The following is a 23,528-nucleotide window of genomic DNA, read 5'->3' as shown; positions in this document are numbered from 1 at the left end:
TCAAATTATTCAGCAGTCATTTAGAAACAACAAGTCGTCAAATAAATTGTTATTTCTTAATTAAAAAATGTCTTCTGGCTGTTTAAATTGGCCACATCTTGAAAAAGTGGACAGGGACATGCGTTTTGTTTAGATTGTACACTTCTTACTTAAAACAAATATGGTTAACAATGACCAAAACATTTTAATGTTTGATGGCTATCCGCCAGCCATCGCCTCTTAAACCGTGTCTCACCACACTATAGGTGACCACAACATGTACTCAGGTGAACAGTGAGTGCGCTCACCAAGTAGCCGTAACCTTGTTAATAATAAGTTACCTGAGGTGAACCTACAGGGTTAATGCTCACCAAGTAGCCGAAACCTTGTTAATAATAAGTTACCTGAGGTAAACCTACAGGGTTAACGCTCACCAAGTATCCGTAACCTTGGTAATAATAAGTTACCTGAGGTAAACCTACAGGGTTAACGCTCACCAAGTAGCCGTAACCTTGTTAATAATAAGTTACCTGAGGTAAACCTACAGGGTTAACGCAGGCAGGTCTCATTGATAACAATAGTGAAGCTGGCATTGTGACGCAGAACAATGGGCTGGGAATAGAACGTTCTGTTGGCGAGTCGGTGTCACGGAGCTCAATAGAACTAATAGGAGCTGGTAGGGTGAAAAATGCCCAAACATAAGGCCTGTTTTTTCGCGATTACTTCATAACCAGGGACAGAAGGTAATATTATGAAACTGGGCTCCATGGCGGATGCAATTAACTAATTTTATCAGAAAAAAAGCGTTAAAAAAATTATATTCAAAAGTTTGGTCCTTGAACACAGAGGGGTTAAACACTAAAGTTACCATCCATCTAGTGAAGAGAGGAGAACCGGACAGAGGGATCGTAGGCCAGCATCCGTCAACGAGAGAGGGAGAAGCCCTCCACGGTATTTAACAGGTGGAAGAAACAACCAGGGAGCTCCATCGGTCCACAAGAAATGCAGGCAGCCGGTGATGATGTAGTGGTAGCCAGGATAACTAGGATGCTGCTGGTAGAGTAGCTAGCTTAGCTAGCTGTACCGACTAGCTTGGCTAGCGAGCAGGTCGTTCGTCTGTCCCTCGAGGATGATGACGAATCCAGTGAACCACACAATTAAACAAGAATAGCGAGTGAAAAGGATCTGGCAACACTCCTACTTTCCCTGACCGTAAAGCAAAAAGAAAATTGAACAATAAACTTCGGTGTCTCAACACTGTAACGAACTCCGTCGTTATTCCCCAACATCACCTCAGACCACTCTGCGCGTAACTGGACAATATGCTTGGCGCCAAACCGTACGTGGACGCGGACAGTTCTGTACGTGGACACGGACAGTTTCAGAACACGGACAGTTTCAGAACGCGGACATGAGCAGAGCCACACAAAAAACTAAAAGCAGTCTTTAAAGTCGGGTACATTAGTAATATTCATTTGTTAAATTATGTAAAGCAAACATTCTACGTTTTTTTATAACAATATTTTGAGATCTGGGCCCATATCCACAAAGTGTCTCAGAGTAGAAAATTGGTTGGATAAGTGCTGAGAATTAAGAAATTTTACACTTATGGGTATAAATTCCACACCATATCTATTTTGACAGTGAAGATAACATTTTAAATTTGGCTCTATACTCCAGCAGTTTGGATTTGAGATCAAATGTTTCATATGAGGTGACAGTATATAATGTCACCTTTTATTTGAGGGTATGTTCATACATATCTGTTTCACCGTTTAGAAATGAAAGCCCTTTACTTATCTAGTCCCCCTATTTGAAGAAGTTATAAGTATTCTGACCAATTCACTAATAGTGTATTAAAGTAGTCAAAAGTATAGTATTTGGTCCCAAACTCGTTGGTTGCATTTGCAGTTTGTTTTGGATGTGTTTTGGGTTATGTTTAGTCCAATAGTAACTGAATGGTGGATGATGACTGGAGTAATCTTCTGTCTAAGTGAGTAGATAACATGTTTCTAAACACTACTAAATTAATCTTAATGATGCCATGATTAAGAACAATTATGAATGAATCATGAATAATAATGAATGAGAAAGTTACAGAGGATACAACAAAACATGCTAACCTCTCACCATTAACAATAACAGAGGGGGTATGATCCTTGTTACTCTGTAACTTTCTCATTCATCATCATTCACGATTCATTCATGATTATTCATAATCATGGTAGCATCCACATGAATGTAGAAGTCTTCAGAAACATCTTCTATTCGTACTGACAATACAAGTGAAGTGACTCCAAAATGACAGGACATTATTCACCATTCAGTTTCTATTGGGAAAAACATCATCCAAAACACAACCAAGTCAAACTTCAAATGCCTTCAACACGTTTGTAGAATCACAAGCTTGATGTAATCACTGCAGGTAAGGAATATGGGACCAAATACTCAACTTATGACTACTTTAAAACAATATAAGTGACTATGTCCAAATTATTACGACTTTTTCAAATGGGAGAACTAGACACATCAAGTGTTTTCATTTCTATACAGTAACACAGATATGTATGAAAATATCCTCAAATAAAAGGTGACATTTTGTACTGTCGCCTAATATGAGACATTCTATCTCAAATCCAAATTGCTGGAGCATAGCACCAAATGTAAAACTGTAAGCTTCACTGTCCAAACACATATGGTGTGGACTATGTGTGCCTAGTAAACACATGTGGATCTGGTGAACAGTTACCACTTGTTGACCAACTACAGGAATATTGACCTCAGAGTCTCCAGTTTACAGTGGGGATTCCCCAGTCCAGCAGAGAGCAGCTTCACTCCTGAATCATTCAGGTTATTGTTACTCAGATCCAGCTCTCTCAGGTGTGAGGGGTTTGACTTCAGAGCTGAGACCAGAGAAGCACAGCCTTCCTCTGTGACTAGACAGCCTGACAGCCTGGAAAGAGAAAAATCATATTAAAACCACACTGCTATTCTTTGGTGGTGAAAATAGTGGCAGTATATTTTTTCAACATATTCAGATATATCAGTGTCCTGAAACCTGCCATATCTATTCATAAATTAATGTATCATTATTAGAAATTACAAATTATCAAAGTATTGCTTGTAGAGAGACAAATATAAAAGTACAAATATTTGAGTAGACTGACCAGAGCAGTTTAAAAAGCAGCATCAGTGAAAAGACAGACAGTGAGGTATCAGATTTAGATTGTATTGAGTATACAGTCCACACCATATATATTTTGACAGTGATGCTAACATTTTAAATGTGGCTCTATACTCCAGCATTTTGGATTTGAGATCAAATGTTTCATATGAGGTGACAGTATATAATGTCACCTTTTATTTGAGGGTATGTTCATGCATATCTGTTTCACCATTTAGAAAAATAAAAGCACTTTATGTATCTAGTCCCCCTATTTGAAGAAGTCATAAGTATTCTGACCAATTCACTTATACTGTATTAAAGTAGTCAAAAGTTGAGTATTTGGTTGTAAACTCGTTGGTTGCATTTGCAGTTTGTTTTGGTTGTGTTTTGGGTTATGTTTTGTCCAATAGTAACTGAATGGTGGATGATGACTGGAGTAATTTTCTGTCTAAGTGAGTAGATAGCATGTTTCTAAACACTACTAAATTAATCCTGATGATGCCATGATTAAGAAAAATCATGAATGAATCATGAATAATAATGAATGAGAAAGTTACAGAGGCTACAACAAAACATGCTAACCTCTCACCATTACCAATAACAGAGGGGGTATGATCCTTGTTCCTCTGTAACTTTCTCATTCATCATCATTCACGATTTATCACATCAATGACGATTTATTAATGATTATTCATAATCATGGTAGCATCCACATGAATGTAGAAGTGTTCAGAAACATATTCTATTCTTACTGACAATACAAGTGAAGTGACTCCAAAATGACAGGAAATTATCCACCATTCAGTTTCTATTGGGGAAAACATCATCCAAAACACAACCAAGTCAAACTGCAAATGTCTTCAACACGTTTGTAGAATCACAGCTTGATGTAATCACTGCAGGTAAGGAATATGGGACCAAATACTAAACGTATGACTACTTTAAAACAATATAAGTGACTATGTCCAAATTATTACGACTTTTTCAAATGGGAGAACTAGACACATCAAGTGTTTTCATTTCTAAACAGTAACACAGATATGTATGAAAATATCCTCAAATAAAAGGTGACATTATATACCGTCACCTAATATGAAACATTCTATCTCAAATCCAAATTGCTGGAGCATAGCACCAAATGTAAAACTGTAAGCTTCACTGTCCAAACACATATGGTGTGGACTATGTGTGCCTGGTAAACACATGTGGATCTGGTGAACAGTTATCACTTGTTGACCAACTACAGCAATACTGACCTCAGAGTCTCCAGTTTACAGTGGGGATTCCCCAGTCCAGCAGAGAGCAGCTTCACTCCTGAATCCTTCAGGTGATTGTAGCTCAGATCCAGCTCTCTCAGGTGTGAGGGGTTTGACTTCAGAGCTGAGACCAGAGAAGCACAGCCTTTCTCTGTGACTCCACAGAATGACAGCCTGACAAAGAGATCATCATGATTTCACAAACACACTGTTAATTTAACACCAGTAGTGTAGAAGGACAATGGCAGATGCATTTGTTTTATTCTCTAAAACAACATATAGATTCATCTTCCGTCTCCTAGAATTATATTATATATCTTTGTTCAACATTTTCAGATACATCAGAGTCCTGGAATATCTATTCATATACAGTTGAAGTCGGAAGTTTACATAAACCTTAACCAAATACATTCAAACTCAGTTTTTCATCATTCCTGACATTTAATCGTTGTAAAGATTCCCTGTCTTAGGTCAGTTAGGATCACCACTTTATTTTAAGAATGTGAAATGTCAGAATAATAGTAGAGAGAATGATTTATTTCAGCTTTTATTTCTTTCATCACATTCCCAGTGGGTCAGAAGTTTACATACACTCAATTAGTATTTGGTAGCATTGCCTTTAAGTTGTTTATCTTGGGTCAAACGTTTCGGGTAGCCTTCCACAAGCTTCCCACAATAAGTTGGGTGAATGTTGGCCCATTCCTCCTGACAGAGCTGGTGTAACTGAGTCAGGTTTCTAAGCCTCCTTGCTCGCACACGCTTGTTCAGTTCTGCCCACAAATGTTCTATAGGATTGAGGTCAGGGCTTCTTGATGGCCACTCCAATACCTTGACTTTGTTGTCCTTAAGCCATTTTGCCACAACTTTGGAAGTATGCTTGGGGTCATTTTCCATTTGGAAGACCCATTTGCGACCAAGCTTTAACTTCCTGACTAATGTCTTGAGATGTTGCTTCAATATATCCACATAATATTTTCCTTCCTCATGATGCCATCTATTTTGTGAAGTGCACCAGTCCCTCCTGCAGCAAAGCACCCCCACAGCATGATGCTGCCACCCCCGTGCTTCATGGTTGGGATGGTGTTCTTCGGCTTGCAAGCATCCCCCTTTTTCCTCCAAATATAACGATGGTCATTATGGCCAAACAGTTATATTTTGTTTCATCAGACCAGAGGACATTTCTCAAAAAAGTACGATCTTTGTCCCAATGTGCAGTTGCAAACCGTAGTCTGGCTTTTTTATGGTGGTTTTGGAGCAGTGGCTTCTTCCTTGCTGAGCAGCCTTTCAGGTTATGTCGATATAGGACTTGTTTTACTGTGGATATAGATACATTTATACCTGTTTATATGGGCCTCCTATACCTCAGTTGGTAGAGCATGGCGCTTGCAACGCCAAGGTTGTGGGTTCGATTCCCACGGGGGGCAAGTATGAAAAATGTGTGCACTCACTAACTGTAAGTCGCTCTTGATAAGAGCGTCTGCTAAAATGTAAATATAGGACTTGTTTTACTGTGGAAATAGATACTTTTGTACCTGTTTCCTCCAGCATCTTCACAAGGTCCTTAGCTGTTGTTCTGGGATTGATTTGCACTTTTCGCAACAAAGTACGTTAATCTCTAGGAGACAGAACACATCTCCTTCCTGAGCAGTATTGACGGCAGCGTGGTCCCATGGTGTTAATACTTGCATACTATTGTTTGTACAGATGAACGTGGTACCTTCAGGCGTTTGGAAATTGCTCCCAAGGATGAACCAGACTTGTGGAGGTCTACAATTCTATTTCTGAGGTCTTTGCTGATTTCTTTTGATTTTCCCATGATGTCAAGCAAAGAGGCACTGAGGTTGAAGGTAGGCCTTGAAATATATCCACAGGTACACCTCCAATTGACTCAAATGATGTCAATTAGCCTATCAGAAGCTTCTAAAGCCATGACATCATTTTCTGGAATTTTCCAAGCTGTTTAAAGGCACAGTCAACTTAGTGTATGTAAACTTCTGATCCACTGGAATTGTGATGAAGTGAATTATAAGTGAAATAATCTGTCTGTAAACAATTGTTGGAAAAACTACTTGTGTCATGCACAAAGTAGATGTCCTAACCGACTTGCCAACACTAGAGTTTGTTAACAAGACATTTGTGGAGTGGTTGAAAAACAAGTTTTAATAACTCCAACCTAAGTGTATGTTAACTTCCGACTTCAACTGTATACTCTACCAGTCAAAAGTTTGAACACACCTACTCATTCAAATGTATTTTTAACATTTAAAACTAATTTTTACATTGTAGAAGAAAGAGACTTGATTTGGCCAAGAAACATGAGCAATGGACATTAGACCGGTGGAAATCTGTCCTTTGGTCTGATGGGTCCAAATTTGACATTTTTGGTTCCAACCGCCGTGTCGTTGTGAGACGCAGAGTAGGGGAACGGATGATCTCTGCATGTGTGGTTCCCACCGTGAAGCATGGAGGAGGAGGTGTTATGGTGTGGGGGTGCTTTGCTGGTGACACTGTCTGTTAATTATTTAGAATTCAAGGCACACTTAACCAGCATGGCTACCACAGCATTCTGCAGCGATACGCCATCACATCTGGTTTGCGCTTAGTGGGACTATCATTTGTTTTTCAACAGGACAATGACCCAACACACCTCCAGGCTGTGTAAGGGCTATCTGACCAAGGAGAGTGATTGAGTGCTGCGTCAGATGACCTGGCCTCCACAATCACCCGACCTCAACCCAATTGACGTGGTTTGGGATGAGTTGGAACGCAGAGTGAAGGAAAAGCAGCCAACAAGTGCTCAGCATATGTGGGAACTCTTTCAAGACCGTTGGAAAAGCATTCCAGGTGAAGCTGGTTGAGAGAATGCCAAGAGTGTGCAAAGCTGTTATCAAGGCAAAGGGTGGCTATTTGAAGAATCTCAAATATAAAACATATTTTAATTTGTTTAACACTTATTTGGTTACTACATGATTCCATATGTGTTATTTCATAGTTTTGATGTCTTCACTGTTATTCTACAATGTAAAAAATAGTAAAAATAAAGAAAAACCCTTGAATGAGTAGGTGTGTCCAAACGTTACTGTATATAAATGAATGAATGTATAATTATTAACAGTAGATAACATGTTTCTAAACACTACTAAATTAATCATTGCATGTGTGTGTGTCTCCAGTGTGTGTGTGTATGTGTGTGTGTGTGTGTGTCCAGTGTGTGAGTGTGTTGTCCAATGACTGTGTGTCCAGTGTCTGTGTTTGTGTGTGTGTGTCTAGTGTGTGTGTGTCCAGTGTGTGTGTGTGTATAGTGTTGGTGTCCTGTGTGTGTGTGTGTGTCCAGTGTGTGTGTGTTCATTGAGTGATACAGGAATACTGACCTCAGAGTCTCCAGTTTACAGTGGGGATTCCCCAGTCCAGCAGAGTGCAGATTCACTCCTGAATCCTTCAGGTCATTGTTACTCAGATCCAGCTCTCTCAGGTGTGAGGGGTTTGACTTCAGAGCTGAGACCAGAGAAGCACAGCCTTCCTCTGTGACTAGACAGCCTGACAGCCTGCAAAGAGTCAAATCATATTAAAATCACACTGCTATTCTTTGGTGGTGAAAAATGTGGCAGTATATTATTTAAACATTTTCAGATATATCAGTGTCCTGAAACCTGCCATATTTATTCATAAATGGATTTATCATTATTAGAAATTACAAATTATCAAAGTATTGCTTGTAGAGAGACAAATATTTAAACCACACTGCTATTCTTTGGTGTTGAGTAATTTCCTTTCTGTGAGTAGATAACATGTTTCTAAACATTACTAAATTAATCCTGATGATGCCATGATTAAGAAAAATCATGAATGAATCATGAATAATAATGAATGAGAAAGTTACAGAGGCTACAACAAAACATGCTAACCTCTCACCATTACCTTCAAATAAAAGGTGGCATTCTGTAATGTCACCTAATATGAAACATTATTATTATAATGCATTCTAATGCATTGATTTATGAAACATTATATCTCAAATCCAAATTGCTGGAGCATAGCACCAAATGTAAAACTGTAAACTTCACTGTCCAAACACATATGGTGTGGACTATGTGTGCCTGGTAAACACATGTGGATCTGGTGAACAGTTATCACTTATTGACCAACTACAGGAATACTGACCTCAGAGTCTCCAGTTTACAGTGGGGATTCCCCAGTCCAGCAGAGAGCAGCTTCACTCCTGAATCCTTCAGGTTATTGTTACTCAGATCCAGCTCTCTCAGGTGTGAGGGGTTTGACCTCAGAGCTGAGACCAGAGAAGCACAGCCTTGCTCTGTGACTCCACAGCCTGACAGCCTGCAAAGAGATCATCATGATTTCACAAACTGTTAATTTAACACCAGTAGTGTAGAAGGACAATGGCAGATGCATTTGGCTTATTCTCTTAAACAACATATAGATTCATCTTCCGTCTCCTAGAATTGTATGGTCATATTGTTATACTAATGTGAACATCAATGCATTGATTCAATATGTTTTTCAATAATACATATATTTCTCTAAACTGAATATTTCTTCCTGATGATTAGAACTTAAATGTCATTTTATGTACTCACAGAGCAGCTCTGGAGGCTTTGACCACTGGCAGCAGCCTCAGAAGACCTTCCTCTGATCTGGAGTATTTCTTCAGGTCAAACACATCCAGCTCCTTTTCTGAAGTCAGCAACACAAAGACCAGAGCTGACCACTGTGCAGGTGACAGTTTGGCTTCTGAGAGACATCCTGATCTCAGGAAGCTTTGGATCTCCTCCACTAGAGAATGGTCATTCAGTTCATTCAGACAGTGGAACAGATTGATGCACCTCTCTGGAGAGGGATTCTCCCTGATCTTCTCCTTGATGTACTTGACTGTTTCTTCATGGCTCTGTGAGCTGCTTCTTGTCTTTGTCAGTAGACCTCGTAAGTGCTCCTGATTGGACTCCAGTGAGAGGCCCAGAAGGAAGCGGAGGAAAAGGTCCAGGTTTCCCGTCTCACTTTGTAAGGCTTTATCCACAGCACTCTTGTAGAAAGTAACTTTACGCTTGTGTCTGATCCTCACAGAAAAGTTCCTGGACGTTGATTGAGGTTCATCCATTATATTCTCATTGTTGTTGATGAATGAGAGGAACACATATACAGCAGCCAGAAACTCCTGAATGCTCAGATGCACGAAGCAGTACACCTTGTCCTGGTACAGCCCACATTCCTCTTTAAAGAGCTGTGTGCACAATCCTGAGTACACTGAGGCTTCATTGACATCAATGCCAGCCTCTTTCAGGTCCTCTTCATAGAAAATCTGATTGCCATTCACAAGCTGTTGAAAAGCCAGTTTTCCCAGTGACAGAATGCTCTCTTTATTCCAGTGTGGACCTGTCTCTTCTTTCCCAAGATACTTTTCATTCTTCTGTTTGGTATGAAACACCACAAGGTGTGTGTACATCTCAGTCAGAGTCTTGGGCATCTCTTCTCTCTTATGTTTCAGCATGTGTTCAAGGACTATTGCAGAAATCCAACAGAAGACTGGAATGTGGCACATGATGTGGAGGCTCCTTGATGTCTTTATGTGTGAGATGATTCTGCTGGCCAGGTCCTCATCACTGAATCTCTTCCTGAAGTACTCCTCCTTCTGTGGGTCATTGAACCCTCGTACCTCTGTCACCTGGTCAACACACCCTGAAGGGATCTTATTGGCTGCTGCAGGTCGGGTAGTTATCCAGAGGAGAGCAGAGGGAAGCAGATTTCCCTTGATGAGATTTGTCAGCAGAACATCCACTGAGGTTGACTCTGTGACGTCACAACAGATCTTGTTCTTCTGGAAGTCTAGGGGCAGTCGGCACTCATCCAGACCATCAAAGATGAACAGAACTTTGTACTTGTCGTAGTTGGAGATTCTTGATTCTTTGGTTTCCTTTGAGAAGTAATTGAGAAGTTCAATCAAAGTGTGTTCTTCCCCTTTCATCAAATTCAGCTCCCGAAAAGGGAATGAAAATACAAATTGGACATCCTGATTTGCTTTTCCTTCAGCCCAGTCCAGAATGAACTTCTGCACAGAGACTGTTTTTCCAATGCCAGCGACTCCCTTTGTCAGCACAGTTCTGATAGGTTTGTCTTGTCCAGTTAAGGGTCTGAAGATGTCGTTACATTTGATTGCAGTCTCTAGTCTTGCTTGTTTCCTGGTTGTTGTCTCAATCTGTCTCAGCTCATGTTCATTATTGACCTCTCCTGTTCCACCCTCTGTGATGTAGAGCTCTGTGTAGATCTTATTGAGAAGTGTTGGGTTTCCTTGATTAGCGATCCCCTCAAATACACATTGAAACTTCTTCTTTAGATTAGATTTGAGTTCACGTTGAAGAATCACAGCACGCTCATCTGAATCTAGAAATAACACAGAGGATATTAATATTACATCTTATAAAGTTTAAATTATAATCATTTATTCTCTTAACTGTCTGTATAAATCTGTAAATGTTTTCATAATGCATTACACACTGGTGTGACTGATTTATATCATTATTGGTATTATTGATTAATAATGTTATCTCTCTCTCTCTCTCTCTCTCTGTCTAAATTAATCACCACAACACATCCCTGCTGCTACTTGATGAGGTCACTAGGTGTTGTGTTAAGGCTGCTACAATATCATTGAGTTACACAGCTACTTTAGCTGTACTTTAGCTACAGCTTTTAAATGTTCTAAAACAACATTCAACATGAGGCAGACAGCTCTTACTTTTCTCCAGTGTGTCAGCAAGCTCCTTCTGGTTCATTTTCCTCAGGACGTGCAGTGTGATCTTCAGAGCCCCCTCTCTGGCACTGCTCTCCTGCTTCTCATCTTCAGCATCCACCACTTCCTTATCCTGCTTCTGACTCTCAAAGCCTTCTGGGAGTTCTGGACTTAGAATCCTCTTGAACATCTTCAGCTCCTTCTTCACAAATGTCATGATATTCTCTTCAAGCAACTGAAATAAATCAAGTATATAAGTTATACAAGAGACTAAATGCTTTCTCATTAACACATGAATGAATGATTGACAGATCAACTTTACTTGAGGTAAACTAAAACAAATGTACATAACAGGACCACATACACTGAATATGGAGGCCAGGTCTGTTTGATGACTCTGGGAAGACTGACCACTGAGAATCTCTGACTCTGATCTCTCCTGTTGGTTTCTGTGGACAAAACATTAGATTACATTTCCTCATCCAGGGAGTGCACACACACACACACACACACACACACACACACACACACACACACACACACACACACACAGGGAGGGAATGTTGTGTTTGTTTAATATTGTTTTAGGACTATGAAAATGGAAAAAAGGATTAGCCTATGGATTATGAAAACAACAAAAATAAATGGTAAAATGGGAGAGGAGAAATGACTAGAGACAGTGTTGTTTAACTCACTGACCATGACCCATGAGTTCTTCTTACCTTTGTTCAGTAGAAAAGTCTCCCTCTCTGAAGTTTATAGGTTTACCCATAGACCGGTCACTCTTCATGGACACACAGCTGGGTACAGGGGAGGCTGGTCTCTCCTGCTTGATTGGGCTTCAACACAACAGAGACAAACATGAGCTCAGATGGAGAAACAAGAGTTTCATTCCAAAACGCTATATATCCATTTTCAGAAATGTTGGTCAATTAGCTTTTATTGTTTAAATAAATTATTAAACCACTACAAGGCTTTATAAAGGTGTCTAAAGTGTGTAATTTCCACTTACAAATGTCAGGCTTGATTTTCCCTGATGAAAAATGTATGAACCCCTACAGAAAATATCCCTTAATTATAATCCACCTAAAAATGCACATTTGCTATTGCTGCAGGATTATGTTTCTGCTGTGAGAAACTGGGTCAAATTAAGATATGGCATCTGTAAATGCATTCATCTTAAGGTAGCTAGGTGAGACAACTACGTATCACAGTCAAATATACAGGATACGAACATTACATTCCAGCTAAACAATGGTTTAAATCACATCTAAAATCTACAATAGTTATATTGAAGGTACCCATTAGTAATCATTTCTGATGAAAAAACACAAATGTGATTTTCTTTTCTCCTATATAGCATTTTGTAATATAAATTCTTAAACAATATTGTCAGCTCACCTCTTAGCTTTGGTGTCATGTTCCTTTGGTGTCGTGGTCCTCTGTAGCTCAGCTACTAGAGCACGGCACTTGTAACGCCAAGATAGTGGGTTCGATCCCCGGGACCACCCATACACACAAAAAAAAAAATTATGCACGCATGACTGTAAGTCGCTTTGGATAAAAGCGTCTGCTAACTGGCATATTATTATTCCCCAGAGAGACTCATTTTAGAGGCAGGGCCCCCCTCCTCTCTCTCCCCAGAGAGACTCATTTTAGAGGCAGGGCCCCCCTCCTCTCTCTCCCCAGAGAGACTCATTTTAGAGGCAGGGACCCCCTCCTCTCTCTCCCCAGAGAGACTCATTTTAGACCACTGACCCCTAAACAGAGATGCAGCATGTTGGTTATGGTTAACACAGTGACAACTAATTATTGAATGTACATTATTCTCTTTTACTCATGATCTCTTAGAAATAAAACAGTTTACTAACAGACACATCCAAACAGTCAGGTGATTTAAAGCAATTACTTTTTCTAGCCCAATGACTACTCCACCAGGCCTGAAAACTAGGCCAAAACATAGACCCTGATAGGCCTACATCTTATTTCAGATATCCTCCAGTAGTCTGGGCAAGATGTAGGCAAGATGTAAGCTGAATGATTTAGCAGCTTGCTTAGTTCAAATTGACAGATTCATTTATTTAACATGAATAGCAAGACGATGTTGAGGTAGGAAGTGCTTCTGTTGCCCAGTAGCCTGCTGGAATAGGCTACTGAGGATGGGGTCGTAATTTCAATCAATTAATCAAATATTAATAAATTGGATATGAACTAAATAGGCATATGCTTGTCAACAACAGCCAGGTTTTTGTTTTTACCTGTAGCGCTCTCTCTCTCTCTCTCTCTCTCTCTCTCTCACTCTCTCTCTCTCTCTCTCTCTCTCTCTCTCTCTCTCTCTCTCTCTCTCTCTCTCTCTCTCTCTCTCTCTCTCTCTCTCTCTCTCTCTCTCTCTCTCTCTCTCTCTCTCTCTCTCTCTCTCTCTCTCTCTCTCTCTCTCTCTCTCTCTCTCTCTCTCTCTCTCTGCCACACCTGCTGTCTCGACATCTGAATGCTCGACTATGAAAAGGCAACTGACATTTACTCCTGAGATGCTGACCTGTTGCACACTATAACCACTGTGATTATTATTTGACCCTGCTGGTCATCTATGAACATTTGAAAATCTTGAAGAACGATCTGGCCTTCATGGGCATGTACTCTTATAATCTCCACCTGGCACAGCCAGAAGAGGACTGACCACCCCTCAGAGCCTGGTTCCTCTCTAGGTTTCTTCCTAGGTTCCTGCCTTTCTAGGGAGTTTTTCCTAGCCACAGTGCTTCAACATCCGAACATGCGCTGTTCGGCACGAGACGACCGTTAGAGCCAATGACGTGTTTCTGCCAATGACCTTCAAATCAAATTGTATTTCTCACATGCGCTGAATACAACAGCTGTACACTTTACCGTGAAATGCTTACTAACGAGCCCTTTCCCAACAATGCAGTTAAAAAGTAAGAAAAATTAGCTAAATAAAACAAGGAAACAGTAACACAATGAAATAATAATAATGAGGCTATAAGGAGTACCAGTACTGAGTCAATGTGCAGGGGTACCAGGTAGTTGAGGTAATAACTAGACTATATACAAGGAGTACCAGTACTGAGTCAATGTCCAGGGGTACCAGGTAGATGAGGTAATATGTACATGTAGGTAGGGGTAAAAGTGACTCGGCAATCAAAGATAGAGATTACATCTCCTCATCTGGGGAGTGCACACACTTGCACACACACACACACACACACACACACACACACACACACACACACACACACACACACACACACACACACACACACACACACACACACACACACACACACACAGGGAATGGAATGTTGTGTTAGTTTAATATTGTTTCAGGACTATGAAAATGGAAAAAAGGTTTAGCCTATGGATTATGAAAACAACAAAATAAATGGGAAAATGGGAGAGGAGAAATGACTAGAGACAGTGTTGTTTAACCCACTGACCATGACCCATGAGTTCTTCTTACCTTTGTTTAGTAGAAAAGTCTCCCTCTCTGAAGTTTATAGGTTTACCCATAGACCGGTCACTCTTCATGGACACACAGCTGGGTACAGGGGAGGCTGGTCTCTCCTGCTTGATTGGACTTCAACACAACAGAGACAAACATTACATCGCTCATCTACTCTGAGTTCAGATGGGGAAACATAAGAAGAGTTTCATTCCAAAATGATATATATCCATTTTCAGAAATGTTCGTAAATTGGATTTTATTGTTTGAAGAAATTATGAAAGAGATTGGAGACATGTATTTGTTTAAAATCTGTCTCACTCTCAGAGAAATAAGTAGTACTGCTAGGTTTTTCATAGTAATATTATATATCTGCCTCACTCTCGGAGAAATAAAGTAGTACTGCTAGGTTTTACACAGTAATAATATATCTGCCTCACTCTCAGAGAAATAAGTAGTACTGCTAGGTTTTACACAGAAATATATATATATCTTCCTCACTCTCAGAGAAATAAGTAGTACTGCTAGGTTTTTCACAGTAATATTATATATCTGCCTCACTCTCAGAGAAATAAGTAGTACTACTAGGTTTTACACAGTAATAATATATCTGCCTCACTCTCAGATAAATAAGTAGTACTGCTAGGTTTTACACAGTCAAATGTGATCGACCGGCTCGATCTTATGTAGCAAAATTTGAAATTGTGTTTTTTACATTGGATAAAAGTAGAGACTCAGCTAGAAAAAGGTATATCATACACTACAGTTGAGGAACTATGGGAAAGTAATTCTGCTTGGAAAGATGATAAACTTGTAACCTCAATTTTGAGAAAATGGCCTTTGAATGTTTTGGTTCACCTACTGGAGAGCTCTTCTTTATCTACAGGGGTATTACTTTGGCAGATAATGTCACCCATCTAAATAAATAGTATATATATATATATATATATATATATATATATATATATATATATATATATATATATATATATATATATAGTTAACTAAATGTATTGTGCTTTTGGTTTATGTCAGTTTCATTTTTTGTTATGCTATAAATGGTTATTTTATGGTTGTAAGTGGTAAACTGAACTAGAAAATGTCATATTTTGCAATTCTGAGTAATTACTACTTTAGTAAGGATATACTTTATTCAGTACTACTGCAGTTACTAAATCATTCCAATAGATGGAAGCATAAGACCACGAATGACATTTCAGAAGATTCGTTTAGTTTTCTCCCTGGATACACCACCACTCCCCCTCACAGGAAAACTCCTGCACATGCTTTTTACTGTCCCTTTACACACTGCTAACGCAAGAGGAACGACTGAAAAAGCATTTAACAGATTACTGTGAAATAATATAATGATGATTCATGTTTATTATTAGCTGTTTTTATGCTCATGTTTTGAAATTATACTTCATTACTATAACGATTATCAATAAGCCTGAACATTAATTTAGTCACCTCTGGTCGAGAAAAACGTATTTTCCTAGTACATTCATTGTCAGATTCATCAACCAGCAGCAAGCACTCTGCCTTCTAGCACAAGCGAGGGGCATGTTGAGGTACATTTGCTAATTCCTGATGTAATTTATTGGCGGGCTGGAAGACGCACTCTTGTCTTATCTATTCCGAGGTTGTTTAATCGTAATATTAGATATTTAAAAATGCATGTATACTAGGGTTGAGGTTGGAGCATCTGACTAGTGATTATTTACCCGGGGTTCAACACCTGCTATATTCACTATTTAATTGCTCTTCCAAAAGCAACACAGGCCTAATACGAGATATATAGCTAACTAAAGTAATGAGTGACCATTTTAGATAATCATGGGACACATAGTCTTTGGTTGCATGCTATTTTATGTCAATCATATTGCTGCTTGTAGCCTATAACTGATGCTACGTGGTCTTATGCTGCCATCTATTGGAAATATTTAGCAATTAAAAGTTATTAAATTACGTACAGACATTGGTGAGGCAGCTGAGAAATAAAGTGTATTTTTCTTGTTAATTCCTTAGATCAGTCTCAAACCTGCCCTATGCCAATTGCTGGACTTTCACATAGAGGCTACTAGGTCACCAAGTAAACATTTGAAAAATAAAACGAATGTCTTGTTTATCAAGTGTTCTGTCTTGCAATTATACATCTAATAAAATAACTACAAAAAAAGCAAAATGTGTTGACAGGTTTTGATTAACAAAATAATCAAAACGCTATTTAATATAATAATTGTATTTACTACCATAATATTATTACTAAAATAGTTTCTAAAAGTGTTCTAGGCTACCCTACCTATAGAACGTTCTGAAGGCGAGTCGGTGTCACGGAGCTCAGTATAACTAATAGGAGCTGGTAGGGTGAAAAATGCCCAAACATAAGGCCAGTTTTTTCGAGATTACTTCATAACCAGGGACAGAAGGTAATATTATGAAACCGTGCTCCATGGCGGATGCAATTAACTAATTTTATCAGAAATAAACGTTGTAAAAAATGTCACTTGAGGCGCCCCGAAAATAATATTGAAAAGTTCAGTCCTTGGAGAACCGGACAGAGGGAGCGTAGGCCAGCATCCATCAACGAGAGAGGGAGAAGCCCTCCACGGTATTTGACAGCTGGAAGAAACAACCAGGGAGCTCCATCGGTCCACAAGAAATGCAGGCAGCCGGTGATGATATAGTGGTAGCTAGGATAACTAGGATGCTGCTGGTAGAGTAGCTAGCTTAGCTAGCTGTACCGACTAGCTTGGCTAGCTACCAGGTCGTTCGTCTGTCCCTCGAGGATGATGACGAATCCGGTGAACCACACAATTAAACAAGAATAGCGAGTGAAAAGGATCTGGCTACACTCATACTGTCACTGACCATTACGCAAAAAAGCAAATTGAACAATAAACTTCGGTGTCTCAACACTGTAGCGAACTCTGTCGTTGTTCCCCAAGATCACCTCAGACCACTCTGCGCGTAACTGGACAATATGCTTGGCGCCAAACCGTACGTGGACACGGACAGTTCTGTACGTGGACGCGGACAGTTCCAGAACGCGGACATGAGCAGAGCAACACAATAAACTAAACCAGGTTTTTAAAGTCAGGTACATTAGTAATATTCATTTTTTATTATGTAAAACAAAAATTAATCGTTTTTTAAAACAATATTTTGAGATCTGGGCCCGTATCCACAAAGAGTCTCAGAGTAGAACATTGGTCCTCTCTCTCCCCAGACAGACTAATTTTAGACCACTGACCCCTAAACAGAGATACAGCATGTTGGTTGTGGTTAACACAGTGACAACTAATTCTTGAATGTACATCTGCCTCACTCTCAGAGAAATAAGTAGTACTGCTAGGTTTTACACAGTCAAATGTAACAAATAACTACATTTTTTATAAAGAACTGTACACATGATACATTTGTAACATCAATATAAAAAATTGTTTAAAAAAATTAATCCAGTAATATGAGATCTGTATGTAAAACATTTACCTTTGAATTTAGCAGCTGTTTTTGTCCAGGGCCTGGTATCCCAAAAGCATCTTAAGGCTAAGTTAATCGTTAGAACCTTCGTAGGAGCATTGTTAAATCTCTGAGCTGTTTCCCAAAACCATCGTTATTAACGTTGCACTTGAAAACGCTCATATTCTATCACCTGCCTCAGACCACTTGTAGAACAGCTAAGTGCGTTATTATATGCTTTTTTGCCCTCCCGCGTCACTTTATACACAGAAGATCTCCGCTAAACATAGAATCACATGGTTTATCGGTCTCTCTGTGACCACCGATAAATTCAGAACAAAGTTGACTTCAAATACAAAGTTGCAAATGTCTGTTGCACCCTCTATAACCACAGTGATTATTATTTGACCCTGCTGGTCATCTATGAACATTTGAAAATCTTGAAGAATGATCTGACCTTATAATCTCCCCCCAGCACAGCCAGAAGAGGACTGGCCACCCCTCAGAGCCTGGTTCCTCTCTAGGTTTCTTCCTAGGTTCCTGCCTTTCTAGGGAGTTTTTCCTAGCCACCGTGCTTCTACATCTGCATTGCTTGCTCTTTGGGGTTTTAGACTGGGTTTCTATATAAGCACTTTGTGACAACTGCTGATGTAAAAAAAAATATTCTGGGAATGCATATGAAGCAGACCAGGCCAGGGTTTGGGGTTTAAGAAGTCAATGAGAGATAAAAATGACTTCCTTAGTTGTCAATTTTGAAAATATTCTGTCTTAAGTAGTTTAACAAACTGACACATTTTCATTTTAGTCAAAAAAACTTTATATGGAAGGAGTGCCTTTGATTTGACGGACTGCACATGTGCAGTTCAACACAAGACGACCATTAGACCCAATGACGTATTTCTGTACATGCGCATCAAATCAAATCAAATTGTATTTCTCACATGCGCCGAATACAACAGTTGTACACTTAACCGTGAAATGCTTACTTACGAGCCCTTTCCCAACAAAGCAGAGATAAAAAGTCACAAAAATTAGCTAAATAAAAAAAGGAAATATTAACACAATAAAATAACAATAACGAGGCTATAAGGAGTACCAGTACTGAGTCAATGTCCAGGGGTACCAGGTAGTTGAGGTAATAACTAGACTATAAACAAGGAGTACCAGTACTGAGTCAATGTCCAGGGGTACCAGGTAGTTGAGGTAATAACTAGACTATATATAAGGAGTACCAGTACTGAGTCAATGTGCAGGGGTACCAGGTAGATGAGGTAATAACTAGACTATATACAAGGAGTACCAGTACTGAGTCAATGTGCAGAGTACCAGGTAGTTGAGGTAATAACTAGACTATATACAAGGAGTACCAGTACTGAGTCAATGTGCAGGGGTACCAGGTAGTTGAGGTAATAACTAGACTATATACAAGGAGTACCAGTACTGAGTCAATGTGCAGGGGTACCAGGTAGTTGAGGTAATAACTAGACTATATACAAGGAGTACCAGTACTGAGTCAATGTCCAGGGGTACCAGGTAGTTGAGGTAGTAATGAGGCTATAAGGAGTACCAGTACTGAGTCAATGTGCAGGGGTACCAGGTAGTTGAGGTAAAAGCTAGACTATATACAAGGAGTACCAGTACTAAGTCAATGTCCAGTGGTACCAGGTAGTTGAGGTAATATTTACATGTAGGTAGGTGTAAATTACATCTCCTCATCCAGGGAGTGCACACACACTCACACACACACACACACACACACACACACACACACACACAAACACACACACACTCACACACACACACACACACACACACACACAGGGAGGGAATGTTGTGTTTGTTTAATATTGTTTCAGGACTATGGAAATTGAAAAAAATATTAGCCTACGGATTATGAAAACAACAAAAATAAATGGTAAAATGGGAGAGGAGAAATGACTGGAGACAGTGTTGTTTAACTCACTGACCATGACCCATGAGTTCTTCTTACCTTTGTTCAGTAGAAAAGTCTCCCTCTCTGAACTCTATAGGTAGACCCATAGACTTGTCACTCTTCATGGACACACAGCTGGGTACAGGGGAGGCTGGTCTCTCCTGCTTGATTGGGCTTCAAAACAACAGAGACAAACATTACGTCTCTCATCTACTCTGAGCTCAGATGGGGAAACATAACAAGAGTTTCATTCCAAAACGCTATATATATTCATTTTCAGAAATGTTTGTAAATTAGCATTTATTGTTTAAAGAAATTTTGAAAGAGATTGTGTGTTTTTTCACTAGCTAATCACGGCATTCAATGACAGACATGTATTTACATTTACATTTTCTTATCCAGAGCGACTTACAAATTGGAGCATTCACCTTATAGCCAGTGTTTTTTTTTTTTGGGGGGTGGGGGTTTGTGGGTTAAGGGGGGGTAGAAGGTTTACTTTATCCTATCCCAGGTATTCCTTAAAGAGGTTGGGTTTCAAATGTCTCCGGAAGGTGGTGAGTGACCTTGATGGTTTCATTTTAGAGAGACAAATAATCATGTTTTTTTGCTAAATGCTAAATATCTGCCTCACTCTCAGAAAAATAAGTAGTACTGCTAGGTTTTACACAGTAATAATATATCTGCCTCACTCTCAGAGAAATAAGTAGTACTGCTAGGTTTTACACAGTCAAATGTGACTGACCGGCTCGGTTACATAGCAAAATGTGAAATTGTGTTTTTTACATTGGATAAAAGTAGAGACTCAGCTAGAAAAAGGTATATCATACACTACAGTTGAGGAACAATGGGAAAGTAATTCTGCTTTGAAAGATGATAAACTTGTAACCTCAATTTTGAGAAAATGGCCTTTGAATGCTTTGGTTCACCTACTGGAGAGCTCTTCTTTATCTACAGTGGTGTTACTTTGGCAGATAATGTCACCCATCTAAATAAATAGTATATATATATATATATATAGTTAACTAAATGTGAAAATGTTTAACGTTTGATGGCTTTGCGCCAGACAACAACTCTTACACTGTGGCTCACCACAACATGTACTCAGGTTAACATTGGTTAATATTGAGCGCGCTCACCAAGTAACCGTAACCTTGTTACCTGAGGTAAACCTACAGGGTTAAAGCTCACCAAGTAACCGTAACCTTGTTAATAATAAGTTACCTGAGGTAAACCTACAGGGTTAGTGCTCACCAAGTAGCAGTAACCTTGTTAATAATAAGTTACCTGAGGTAAACCTACAGGGTTAGCGCTCACCAAGTAGCTGTAACCTTGTTAATAATCAGTTACCTGAGGTAAACCTACAGGGGTAACGCTCACCAAGTAGCCGTAATCTTGTTAATAATCAGTTACCTGAGGTAAACCTACAGGGGTAACGCTCACCAAGTAGCCGTAACCTTGGTAATAATAAGTTACCTGAGGTAAACCTACAGGGTTAACGCTCACCAAGTAGCCGTAACCTTGTTAATAATAAGTTACCTGAGGTAAACCTACAGGGTTAACGCTCACCAAGTAGCTGTAACCTTGTTAATAATAAGTTACCTGAGGTAAACCTACAGGGTTAATGCTCACCAAGTAGCCGTAACCTTGTTAATAATAAGTTACCTGAGGTAAACCTACAGGGTTAACGCTCACCAAGTAGCTGTAACCTTGTTAATAATAAGTTACCTGAGGTAAACCTACAGGGTTAACGCTCACCAAGTAGCCGTAACCTTGTTAATAATAAGTTACCTGAGGTAAACCTACAGGGTTAACGCTCACCAAGTAGCATTAACCTTGTTAATAATAAGTTACCTGAGGTAAACCTACAGGGTTAACGCTCACCAAGTAGCTGTAACCTTGGTAATAATAAGTTACCTGAGGTAAACCTACAGGGTTAGCGCTCACCAAGTAGCTGTAACCTTGTTAATAATAAGTTACCTGAGGTAAACCTACAGGGTTAACGCTCACGAAGTAGCTGTAACCTTGTTAATAATAAGTTACCTGAGGTAAACCTACAGGGTTAACGCTCACCAAGTAGCCGTAACCTTGTTAATAATCAGTTACCTGAGGTAAACCTACAGGGTTAACGCTCACCAAGTAGCCGTAATCTTGTTAATAATAAGTTACCTGAGGTAAACCTACAGGGTTAACGCAGGCAGGTCTCATTGATAACAATAGTGAAGCTGGTATTGTGACGCAGAACAATGGGCTGGGAATAGAACAGTTCTGTACGGGGACGCGGACAGTTCCAGAACGCGGACATGAGCAGAGCCACATAATAAACTAAACCCAGTCTTTACAGTGGCTTACATTAGTAATATTCATTTTTTATTATGTAAAACAAAATGATTCGTTTTTTAAAACAATGTTTTGAGATCTGGGCCCATATCCAAAAAGCGTCTCAGAGTAGAAAATGTGTCGTATAAGTGCTGAGAATAAAGCCATTTTAGTCCTACTCTTATGGGTATAAATTAAAGCTATGCATGAAGCCTCTTTATTCATAAGCGTCCCACCTAGTTGGCAGATATTTAGGACACCTCATGAGCTGTCCTAACCAGTTAAGAGGTACCAGCAGGTGTCTTGATAATAGAAACATGCAGCGAGTCAGTGGTTCCTGTGCAACATGTAGTTGCTTTGGAGCAGTGGCGACCTGTCATTCAGGGCAGAGCCCCACCTGTTTAGCAGATGCTCTTACCCAGAGCGATTTACAGTAAGTGCATTCATCTTAAGATAGCTAGGTGAGACAACCAGATAATACAGTCAAATATACAGGATACAAACATTCAATGTCAGCTAAACAATGGATATATAGCGTTTTGCAATAAAAATAATAATTATTATCTACATCTAAAATCTATTAATTAAACATCTGAGAACAGTAATATTGAAGGTACCCATAAGCAACCATTTCTGATTATTGTGGAAATAGCATTAAGGAAATAAACTCTTAATAATTCTTAAACAAAATTGTCATCTCACCTCTTAGCTTCGGTGTCATGTTCCCCAGAGAGACTCATTTTAGACCACTGACCCCTAAACAGAGATCCAACATGTTGGTTGTAGTTAACACAGTAATTCTTGAATGTGAATTGTTATCATTTATTAATTATCTCTTACAAAACATTTACTAACAGACATATTGAAACAGTCAGGCTATTTAATGCAATCAAATGAACATCTGATTGTGACATCTCTTCTCCATGTTAACTGTCAATAATAATAATAAATCACTGTTTGTTAAGGTAGTTATAGACAGTGCAGCAACACAAGGCCATGCCTCACACTTATTTGTATTCATTAAAAGTCAGCCAATTATTATCTTTAAATCTGTTCTTTTCTAAACGTATCTGAGAATGTAGACAGAAGGGCTAAAACGGGCTTGATTGATCTGGGGGGGATCAGTGATCTATACAGAAATGTTTTTTGCAACAATTAAGAGATTTTTTATTATTTAAAGTAGGCTAGGTTATAATGTATAACAGTAATTTTTTGTGTAA

The 23,528-nt window shown here is 39.3% G+C and overlaps 1 protein-coding gene across 1 annotated transcript in view; it reads right to left on the bottom strand.

Moving 5' to 3' along the window:
* LOC311141151 (uncharacterized protein) overlaps window positions 1-23,064 on the bottom strand; it is a 33,730-nt gene extending 10,666 nt beyond the window's left edge. The window contains exons 1-12 of the mRNA XM_084176403.1: window positions 23,011-23,064; window positions 20,050-20,166; window positions 14,616-14,732; window positions 12,545-12,612; window positions 11,866-11,982; window positions 11,508-11,592; window positions 11,150-11,378; window positions 8,997-10,794; window positions 8,563-8,736; window positions 7,773-7,946; window positions 4,402-4,575; window positions 2,759-2,932 (exon numbers count right to left, since the gene is read on the bottom strand). Of these exons, the coding sequence (XP_084032529.1) occupies window positions 2,759-2,932; window positions 4,402-4,575; window positions 7,773-7,946; window positions 8,563-8,736; window positions 8,997-10,794; window positions 11,150-11,378; window positions 11,508-11,592; window positions 11,866-11,933 (2,876 nt within the window). The 5' untranslated portion in view covers window positions 11,934-11,982; window positions 12,545-12,612; window positions 14,616-14,732; window positions 20,050-20,166; window positions 23,011-23,064. The remainder of the gene's footprint in view (window positions 1-2,758; window positions 2,933-4,401; window positions 4,576-7,772; window positions 7,947-8,562; window positions 8,737-8,996; window positions 10,795-11,149; window positions 11,379-11,507; window positions 11,593-11,865; window positions 11,983-12,544; window positions 12,613-14,615; window positions 14,733-20,049; window positions 20,167-23,010) is intronic.
* Window positions 23,065-23,528: the final 464 nt, after the last annotated feature.

The sequence above is a fragment of the Coregonus lavaretus genome (assembly GCF_964263955.1).
Source record: "Coregonus lavaretus genome assembly, chromosome: 2".
NCBI classification, from domain to species: domain Eukaryota; kingdom Metazoa; phylum Chordata; class Actinopteri; order Salmoniformes; family Salmonidae; genus Coregonus; species Coregonus lavaretus.
Note: the sequence above shows the minus strand (reverse complement) of the source record. Positions and strands in the feature narration are given on the sequence as shown.